The 10684-nt window shown below is 40.0% G+C and overlaps 1 protein-coding gene across 3 annotated transcripts in view; it reads right to left on the bottom strand.

Moving 5' to 3' along the window:
- Positions 1-886: 886 nt before the first annotated feature.
- Positions 887-10684, bottom strand: part of OSBPL11 (oxysterol binding protein like 11) — a 40602-nt gene continuing 30804 nt past the window's right edge. For all 3 annotated transcript variants that reach the window (XM_051787867.1, XM_051787868.1, XM_051787870.1), the window contains 5 exons: positions 9980-10478; positions 8175-8361; positions 4713-4895; positions 3942-4095; positions 887-2565 (listed from right to left, as the gene is read on the bottom strand). In XM_051787867.1, the coding sequence (XP_051643827.1) occupies positions 2488-2565; positions 3942-4095; positions 4713-4895; positions 8175-8361; positions 9980-10478 (1101 nt within the window). In that variant the 3' untranslated portion in view covers positions 887-2487. The remainder of the gene's footprint in view (positions 2566-3941; positions 4096-4712; positions 4896-8174; positions 8362-9979; positions 10479-10684) is intronic.

The raw sequence follows: 10684 nt of genomic DNA, 5'->3' as shown, positions 1-10684 counted from the left end.
CTCCATGTTAAAAGAAATCATTTCATGTGTTTTATAAAGCTACTTCTTCAGCATTGGGTCTATTTTTACACAACAAAATTAGTAACAGCTTTCCTAGTGTGAAACCACAAGCATACCAGATGAGGGAGGAAGAGAAATAACTTGACTGATAATGTTATATAAGGAACACAAATGGGTTTATGGTCAACATAGGAGCTTTTCAGTCTGATTTACAGCCATTACCTTGACAAGTTCCCAAATCAAAATTTTAAGCAGAGCTCAGGGACTGAGTCATAAGTCTCTATTTTAGTAAGCACAAGTTTGATCCCTGGAGTATGCTCAGCTGAAAAAGGTTTATTTTTGCTCTGATCACTGCAATATTAAAAGCTGGACCTTGCACCACAGCCCTTTCTGTTTGTTTAAATCAAATGTGCCAAGTGACACAGATAAAATAACTATGAAACATATATTTATTTTGTTTCTCTACCACCCCCAGTTTGGTGCAGGTACCAACGAACCATGGAAGAAATTCATGTTACACTATGATTCCTACCCCAAATCCTGGAATAGGCTAGGAGTGCACCCCAAATATGCCACAGATCCAGAAACAAGGAGGAACTAATCCCACTGTTTTAATTTTTACTTTTATTCCTGGTTAAACATGAAAATGCGCAGTGGATATCCAAAACTATCATAACAGGATGGTTGGAAAGAATATCACAAATAAGACAAGTAGGGCCTAAAACATTCTTCTGCTGGAGAATATAGTTCCTACTTGAGCACACAGTGCCAAAATATCCCACTTTTGGGACCAAGGAAAGCCCAGACAGATCTCCAGCGTAAAAGATAATAACAACCTACTCTTTCCAGTCACCTGATCTCTAGGAAAGCAGACAGAACAAATGAATCATTTTGTAGCTTTATTATCCCCCCCCACTTCTCACAAACAGACTATGACTCGCATTGAGATCTCAGTGCATTTCACAGCAAAAAAAAAAAAAATGTACAAGAGGATCAAAACAGTTGTGCATAAACCCAACTCCTTTTTTTTTTTTTTTGCATGATTTACAGTTTGTGTTGAAAGTTAACATGGTTATTTAAACCTTCTGATGCATTCTTACACTTGCATCTCCTCTATGGAAAACATCTTACCAGATCACACACTTGTGAGTTCTCACGATGCTGGATCAGGTGCAGCCATTGCAATGGCTGGGAAGTGGCAGATAATGTTATATACACTGATTGGAAGACTACATCAGAAGAAAAAACAGAGTAAGGCACCACTGTTGGAAAAATTAAGGTAGCTTGTAGTTACAACAATAACGAAAGCCATAATAAGTACTATTCTTAATTGCCAGCAATTCTTAGACTTCAATAAAATAGTTATTAAAAAAAAAAAAGGATGTTTGTACCTGAATACAGTTTCCTGATATCTGATTGTGTTTCAAATCAATACCCAGTCCTCAGCATAATCAGTTGTTTGGTTTTTTGTTTTTATGGTAAGATGAAAAATCAAGACCTACAGTCCATGTATTCAAGGTCACATTTCACTGCTTTGCTCTGAACAACACCACAGGAAAAAAACCAAAACAATCCAAAGGACAGTTTGTAACACTGATACTTCATCTCTGAGATGATTAGATGGGCAGAAAAATTTAAATACAAAAATTGTACATTTTCTGTTCATTTTGAAAGCCTTAGTCCTCGGGAAGAGAAGTTGGAGGAGAAAAAAAACAGGCCAAACCTCATTACTTTATAACTTGAGAAAAATCAGTCACTCAAAGAGATTTAATAAAATTAGAGTTGAAAAGTGTTCAAATTACTTTTCCAATTCAAGTCAATTATTTCAAGTATATTAAAACGTTTCAGAGGAAAAATTTCTCCATGGTTACACGTCTAATTGCTTTTATAAATCCATAAAAAAGAAAAGTAGTCTCTACATATATTCCATGTTCCTCCAATGCATGCACACGTTCTCTCCGAAGAAAAGGTCGTCATGATCCAGCTGTTTCTTAATACTGATTTCGGGCACATCTTCCAAACACCCCTCCAGTTTTCGCCAAGAAGGTTAATTACTGGGCATAAAAGCAGCAATATTTTGTTGCTATTGTCTACATGGGTACTGAGAAGGTTTCAGTTATTAAAGGGTTTGATGCAGATTCCAAAAGAGCTCTTATGTCACTCCAAAATCCAACAGGTCTCTCTTCTCTTAGGCAGCTTTTGCAATCAGATCTACTTAGAAGAATCTTACACAATGCAGATAAAATCTCTTGGGTCATACAAAAAACAAGGTGGTTGAATGTACCTGCCAAGTTTGTCTCTACAACTTGGATTTTTACCTTTTTTTTAAATAGCTTTAAAGTGCCCTAGTATAGTTATTTCTTTACGCTCATTTAAACTTGCACAATTACATAAAAAGGGGACACTCAGTGTGATTACTGTGTTTTGAGAGACAGAGGAAAAGGAGAGGAAAATCAGAAAACTCATCTTAAAGCAGTTTTTCTTTTTCTAGTTAGTGTCTGTTTGCTGAGTTTGTGCGGCAGAGACTGTTTTCCACAGGGGTTTATGATAAACCCAGCCATCTCCCTGCAATTGGAAGAGAAAACATGGTTATAATAAAGACACTGCCCTGAGAGAATTCCCTTCACATAACTATTAGGCTGATAACTGTGAAAACCAGAGGGACATAGCTTATACCTTCAACTCCACAGACTAAGGCACAGAGGTGAACACTGCAGGCTTCTGACACTACTTCAGAACACATGCAGGCTCTTGCCGAGCCACAGCACTCTCTGGGAGTCGACTGCACTTGTAATTAACCCAGTCAAAGAGCCACTCCACTCCATGATCCAAATTACTTTAAGAAGCCAAATAAGCAGCCAGGAGAGAGGCAGTTACCCAGGATTGTCAGCTCTAACACAGACCAACTGCTCATGTAGAAATGAAGTAGCTCAGGATTAAGTTTAAACATTTTCTGAGTACATCTGTGTCTTGGGTTAGCAACAGAATTTCATCTTTTCTAAATCTGGATACTAACAATACAACTATGTAAGTCTGAGCTAATTACACTAACACAGCTTTAGAGAACATAAACTTTTATTGGAGATAACAGATAGTCCTGAACCTTACAAAACAGAACTGGAAGAAAGCCAAGGAGAAGAAACTTTTTGGACTATGTTCTAAACCCTTACTAAATCATAGATATGGGAAGAAGAAGGTGTAATTACATTACTGCTGTGTTACAGATAAAGCTTCAATTGTAAGGAGAATCTAACTACTACAGCATAAGTTTCAGTCAAGTCCTCCCCTCTTGCAAAGGGCTCAACAAAGCTCTCCACACAAAGGATCTCATCACCTGGACCACAAGAAAAGCCTGTTTTAAAGTTATCATACCAGCAACCCCCAATCCTCCTAGGGAGGCTGCAGTTCACCTTGTTAAATCTTACTGTATTATTGCTACTAACATTGTTGAAGTACAGGCTAAGCCACAAATAAGCTATATCCAAAATCTAAAGTAGAAGAACAAAAAAATTAGTGCAAAGTTGAGAATAAACTCATGTTCACTCTTTCTAGCAATATGCTGGGTACATACACACACAGCCTAGGCAAAATTAGTACTATTGATCATTTTCTTTGGATACTTACTGTTACATTCTACTTAAACATCTATATGCAAAGCTGTTTTCCGTGTGCTTGGTAAAGGAAACCAGACCACAAAACAGGCAAACATTTTGATGCAAGGGAATCACAGAATCAACGTGTTTGGGAAGTGAAGAATAAAGTCACACCTTTACATGTTTAGGAGTCTTTATGTTACCTTACTCCTATGGATCCCATGGACCTAAACTATAAGATCTAAGGCCAAATTCTCTATTTGGACAGGACACAAACACACGTGTGCACCTGCTTGCATAATAGATCTGCTCCTGTCTTCATCAACAGCTAAATGCTTGGGAACTTACATCTTTAAGGAAGTATTTAGTACACCAAGGTGTTTCTGTTTCAGCACGAAGTCTCTCTTCGTTCCTCTGTCGTTCTTCAAGGGCTCGCTTGTGCTCTGTAGCCTTATCAATGTCTCCATCCCGCAGAGACTCTGTCACATGCTGCCACAGCCTCCTGCAAAACAACTGGGTAACTTTACTGTTCAAAAGTTTCCTCAGCGTGTCCCCTCGAACAGGGGATCACTGCAAGCAGTTCTCTCAGAACAGGAGCATCCCCTCCCCTTACACGTGAAAACCAGCCCAGGTCCCAGTGCGATGCTGTTGTGCAGGTAAGGGCTCACGGCTATGCCAGCAACTGGGAGCAGGTAGGAATGGCTCTGAGGTTTTGGCAGTGCCAATCTAATGTCTGTTTGCGAACCCTCTAAACCTGCTATGGAAGCGTTATTCAACAAGCAGTTTCTTGTGAGGATGTCCCTTGTCAGGAGCTGCCCTGCTGTGCAGCTGACGGTTAAAAACAAAACATATAAGGAGGCTCTGTTCTAGCAGGCACTTTGTGAACTCGAAAAAACATCTGTTCATGAATAAGAGACAAGATAAACAACTATGTGCCTGCGCTTGGTTTTTGCACTTTTTTTCTGTACTCTTGACTTTTATTTTTAAAAGCATGAAAAATTAAGATCACTGCTGCTAAGCACTGTGCACAAATAATTTCTACATTTGCAGGTTTTCCTAAGGCACTCACCAGACTGTTTAGGGCAAAAAGGATCAGGTACGAGCAAGCACATACTCTACCTAGATTCAAAGGGTCCTTGCTTCTCCAGGGGCCGGACTCGTTTTCTTGTCACGGTCAGTTTTGTCAAGTCCACGTATTTTGTCTCCCCGTTGCTGTAGGTGAACTCAAGCACACTGTTCCACTCCCCCTGCACTCTGCACACCACCGTGTTCGTTGCGTTCTGCTTCACTTCACCCGTGACTCTAGCAAAGAAATTCGGTTTTAAAAGGCCATGTCCAAAATCACCTGAGGACTCTTAGTTGCATAATCACTCAATCCTGAATGAGTTTGCAAACTTGCCACATTGCCTTGAAGAACGTTAGTTCCTTGAATTTCATTTGCATGGAGAAGCTGAAAGAGCAAAGTGACTTTCACTCACTGCTCTAGTTCTCCTCAGGTTACCCAGGAAACTCCATTTTTGGCTTCACCTTAAGCTTATTTCAAACCTTTTAAGGGAATTGAAAATGAAAAAGAAACTAACACAGGCCGGTTCACATGTAACAAGAAGTTGATCATTGCCACTTGAAACATCACATCACAGGTACATAGTTCAGACTTCTTTTAATAAAAATTAAACTTTCTAGCAAGAATATATCTCATGACCTGCTGGCACTTTATCTCAAATGTTTATATTTCAATGTTCTCCATATGTAGGTGGTCTCGTTTTTATGTTGCTCATATAAGCAGCAGACACATAAAGGCAGAAGAACAAGGTAGGAAACTAGGAATCAGGAGAGCTTTTATTTCCTGTCTCGTCCACAGAAACCTCTGCCAATAACAAGATATGAAAAATGTCTTTCTAACATGCACTATTTCATTCAAGGTGCTGCACAGTGCTCAAGTATCGCCATAATTACACACTGATGCACATTTTTCTCCTCAACATCAAGACCTGTCCAAAGACCTTCTGACACCCACTCCATCCTGACCCAGTTGTGGAGCACTTCTCGGCAAGCAAATTACCACCCTCAAACAGAACTTTTCTCCTAGAAACAAAGAATCAAAAGGGTTTGCACATTATGCAAACCAGATTTGAGATGTTCTCAGTTGTAAGGAGCTGCAGGATTCACAAAGGACACTATCTCCAGCTCCAATTAAACTGCAATTACCTGTACCCAAGCTCCCTAAAATACACCACTCTCCAGCTCCCCTTCCTGCATTTCATCATCACACACAAAAAGCACAGGCTACATCTCCTTCCACACTTCTATACTGAGCAGCTAGGAACAACTGACTTGCACACCACAACTACATACAGGAGAGCAGGAAAGCAGCACTTCTGTGCTCCCACCCTGTGTGTGGTGCCACACTCAGAGGAAGAAGGGAGCACAGAACACCAATCCCACTTCCCTTCCTCCACATGCACTGGTCACTCCCTGCTGTATCTATACTGACCTGGCATCAAAATAGAGAAATTAATCTCTCAAGCAACAAAACAAGGATAACAGGTCAGACCTTTCAGCACAGAGACACTGGATACCAGTCAAATCAGAGCTGCAGGGAATCTCTGGGGCAAGCAGGGAAAGCTTACAGCCAGCTCACAGCAAGAGGCAGCAGCCAGGACTTCTGCCACATCATGGTCCAGCAGCTTAAACCTAATTTAACCTCACTAGAAATATCTTTAAAAAATCCCAAACAGACTGATAAATATCTGCTGCTCTCACACACAGTTTTCCATCACAAAAATTTAAGATTCATCATTTTAAGAATAAAAGCACATTTACAATTTTTGTTTTTTGTGGAAGTTAACAAGCACTAACAATTATTGAAACCAACTGAAAGAGAAGTGACAAGCAAGCAGCCTTCATTTTGTGCTGCTTTTCATTCTGCGACTTCCACACCTCACCAAAGCTACTACACGTGGTGGAGTCCCTGTTCTCCTCCCAAGAGTTCCACGAACAGCCTGAATCCACAGGATGCCAGAGACCAGCCCAGTCTGACTCTGCAATTACATCTTCACAATTTTAAGACTTGATTTTTTCCAAGCATTGTGTGGTAACAACACAATACTGACATCTAGTATTTTAACATCAATCATAAAATCACTGTCTCTGCTCAGCTTGAAGTAAACAAAGCTGTATCACTCACTACTAAGGTGCAGTGTTGACCTGCTCCATTAAACTCTCATTACAACTTGTATTTCTCTAAGTTGCTTTGCTCTGTGACACACATCCATTCCCAGCATTGCAGACCATAGTATCTGCCTGAACTAGTACTAGTGATAAAAATCTGGTAGCAGTTATTTGTAAGCTTGGCATGACTGATATATGTCTAGCTGCTCGTTATCATTATCCTATATTTCATCCAGCTAAAGAGGTACAGGACCAAGGAGCCAATATCCAGCTGAGGTCTAACAAGAAGGGTCACTCTACAAAAAAAATCTATACCATTGCCATAGCAACTCACTTGCACTCTGGGTAACCATGACAACACTGCTGCTTCCCCATCAAGAGATTCTTTTGGCAATGTCCAATCATCACCATGTCAAATTTTCAATAGTTGCAGTACCTTGAACAGATCTCTCTTTAAAAAGCCTCTACATCTGTGACTAATTTCAGAGAGACAAATAACAAAACAGTTTCCAAAATTAAATCACTGAAGTAAAATTACATCCTACCACTCATTTTTTATGGCACAAGAGGAGCTATCCCAAGGTGGAAGATACATTGTAATCAATGGAAAAAAAAATCCAAACGATGTGTCACTTTCAAATTGCATCAAGTGAAACAGAATTACATGAAAGCTTCAGTTCTCCAGCTGCCATTGGGACAGGGGAGCTATACTTCCAAGTTAAATTCCAGGCAGGTGTGGGAATTTATGGGGCAAGGTGAGGTTTTTTGTATTCTTTAAGCAACAAATACAGCCTTAGTCTACTGTTTAAGGAAAAATGATTTAGAGAAGACTGCTGATTTTTTGCAACCTGAGAGAGCAACCCACATCTAAGAAATTCTGATGTCCTAAGCTGTTACATATTTCATATCATGATCTCCAACATTATTTAAATAAACACGATTCAGCAAACAGCAGAGTGCAAAATGCTCTGGATTCTTTGTGTTACTACCACCCAATTTGTTCCTTCCTCAATTAATTGTCTATATTAGCACAAGAGTAATCTGCAGCAGTCTTACTACAAAATGTCAAAAAAACCTCTTTTGCACCAACTGTGCAGACACTTCCTAGTATTTGCTAGAAGCAACCCCAAACAAATTTCCCCTGGATCTTCTTTCGTTTACCTGTTAGTTTCAAAACATGCATACAAGTGAAGAACTACCATTAAAAGAATTACCACTTTTGTCTTCAGAAAAGGTAATTTTACCTAGAGATTTTCTACAAGTTGCTTAAAACTCGATAGTCTTAAGTTTCTTACACAGAAATCCTAAGACAATGATCCCTGCAGTGCACTTACAATGCATGTTGCAAACAACATGTAACCCTTTAAGACAGTGAGATCAATCTCGATTCAAACAAACAAACATTCTCACCGATGCAATTTGCCACCGTAGAAGGGTTTGGTGTGGAAGTTAATACTTGCAGAATACCCAGTCTTTGCACAGTTTATGCTGACTTTTCCTCCCAGTTCTACCCAGGGAACAGTTAAAATTGACCGAGCGTATGCACAGGGCAGAGAGAACGTGTATTTTTCCCCATGTTCCAAGAGACTTAGGATGCCTGTGTGGAGAAATACAAGAATCCCTGAATCAGCATCATTTCAGAAAAGGCCAGGTTTTTGAAACATAGTCAATCCAACTTCTGACTACTTTTCCTCACAGCCCCTCACACCAAAATATAAAATAAAATTAAAAAAAAAAAAAAAACAAAAAAGTGACATTTATTAGATTCTAGATACAAGCATTTTCCTGAAAGTACTAACCTGAGTAACATGCACTTATGTTTCTTTTGGAGAAAAAACACTTATCCCAGCAATATTGCTCCATAAAGCACAATATTGTGCTGTGCACACACTCCTCAGTAGTACGTAAAAGGGCTGGTCACTCTCTTACTGATGGCTCTGGAGCACAGCAAGACAAGACTTGCACTGACAAAAGGAAATAACAAATGAATTCCCTGAACTGCAGATCCTGAGGAAGGCTAATACTCCAGTTTTACCTCCCTATAATACATCTTACCCTATCTGAAGGCAGGTAGCAGAGACAACTCTCTTTACCACACCTCTGCCAAGATAAACCCAACTCTTGCCTGACGGTAGCTTTTGCAATAAATGTCAAGAATCTCATAAAGTAGTAGAATTTTTCTTTGAGTTTTAAGATATGTTGGTTTGTGTCATTCCTATTAAAAAAAAAACCCAAACAAACAAAACCACAAGGTCCACCTCTTGCCATCACAAGACTGTAGCACAACACCTGGCTGCTGCCTGCCTCAGTCTGTGCCTCTGGAGCACAGGATCACTGGGGCACCTGACATCAGTAGGAACAACACGAGAAATTCGGAAAACGTATAATCTGATTTGAGAAAGGCCCTAGAGGAGATATCAGCTTCTGAGATTACCTGGTACAGCCAAAGCATCGAGATGTGCCTTCCACATCCCCTGCCATTCCCTTGGTCATTCCCTTGTCCGGTGCGTAGTTTACATGAAAGGGCCCGGAATCCCCAGTTACTGGGCAATATACACAGGGGACACAGAATGGGAGAGGCTGTCTCATCTCTTGCAGTAAATACTAGTACTAAAGGGAAATTACAGTTAAAGGGCAGTTACCCTTCTCTGTCCCCAAAGGATCCAATTTTTCCAGTTAAAGAAAATCAAAACGTGCATAGTAAGATACATTGACAGCAATACAGGGAGATGTAGCAACACTTCTATTTAACAAATGTCTGATGCAAATTTATTCATAAATATCAATTTACATCACAGTAACTGCCCTTTGGTTTAAAAGTCAAAATTTTATTTCCAAATATAATCCTGATTTTTGGCAAAGCATACACCTATCTATTTTTCCACCCTATACAAAAATTTGCTGTTTATAATGATGACTTGTAGCAACTTCTGTAATACGCAAACAGTAAAAATAAGGGAAGACATCACCAATGATCATATATTAAGTCTTGCAGATCACAAAGATTAGAGGAAAACCAGAAGTATGTGGAAAAAAAAAAATCTAAAAACCCTCTCACATCTTTTGCAAGCAGATTATTATAATTTTTTTTGAAGTCTTTGAAACAAAACTACCAAGCAGTATTCCCCTACCAGAGGAATATAACATCAAATCTGCTATCAAACTAATATTTTAACAACCTGCTAAAATGAATAAAAGACAGAAGTTACACTTACCCTCACCAACCATTGTCACTCCTATTGACATTCCTAAGAATTTGCTTTTTGTCCAGACGTGGGCATTGACACACATCTTTCTCTCTACACACTCAGCATAGAACCCTGAGACAGGAGGATGGTGGGACACTTGCTCGGCTACAAATTTTACTGTATAGTAGTCCAGCTCTGCTTGGCCTTCCACGTCTTTAGACAGATTTACTTGCTCCGAGGGGGAGTGAGCAGGGAAGTTACTGCCGGCATCAGCAGCTACGTCGCTCTTCGGCATCTTCCAGGAGCAGTGGAACGTCTCCCCGATGATGGGATTGTAGGGTTTCTTTGCAATGGCTCCCTTGCGGCCCTCGTGGAACGAGGTGAGATAATACTCAACAAAGCGGATCATCCTCTCCTCGGGGGTGGTGCCGTTCGTGATTGCGATGAAGAGATCCGGATGGGACATGAAGTCTGCGTACATCTCCAACAGCGACCGCTTCTCCAAAATAAACGTGGGAAGAACCACCTGGAATAAAAGAAAACACAGAAGGCTCTAGTAAGTAAAACAGAAGAGACAGGCATTTTATAAGGGAAGTTCCTGAGAGGAGGATTCTGTCCTGTTTTGGATACCACACATTCAGACTGAACTTTCTTGTCCCTCTTGTAAGATGTGAGCAAAGTACAGTGATCAGAGGTTCCAGAAACGCAATTTGCAAGGCAAAAAAGCCCAGT

This window comes from Manacus candei, unplaced genomic scaffold (assembly GCF_025592945.1).
Source record: "Manacus candei isolate 608988 ecotype Guabito, Panama unplaced genomic scaffold, ASM2559294v1 h1tg000023l, whole genome shotgun sequence".
Taxonomy (NCBI): Eukaryota; Metazoa; Chordata; class Aves; order Passeriformes; family Pipridae; genus Manacus; species Manacus candei.
Note: the sequence above shows the minus strand (reverse complement) of the source record. Positions and strands in the feature narration are given on the sequence as shown.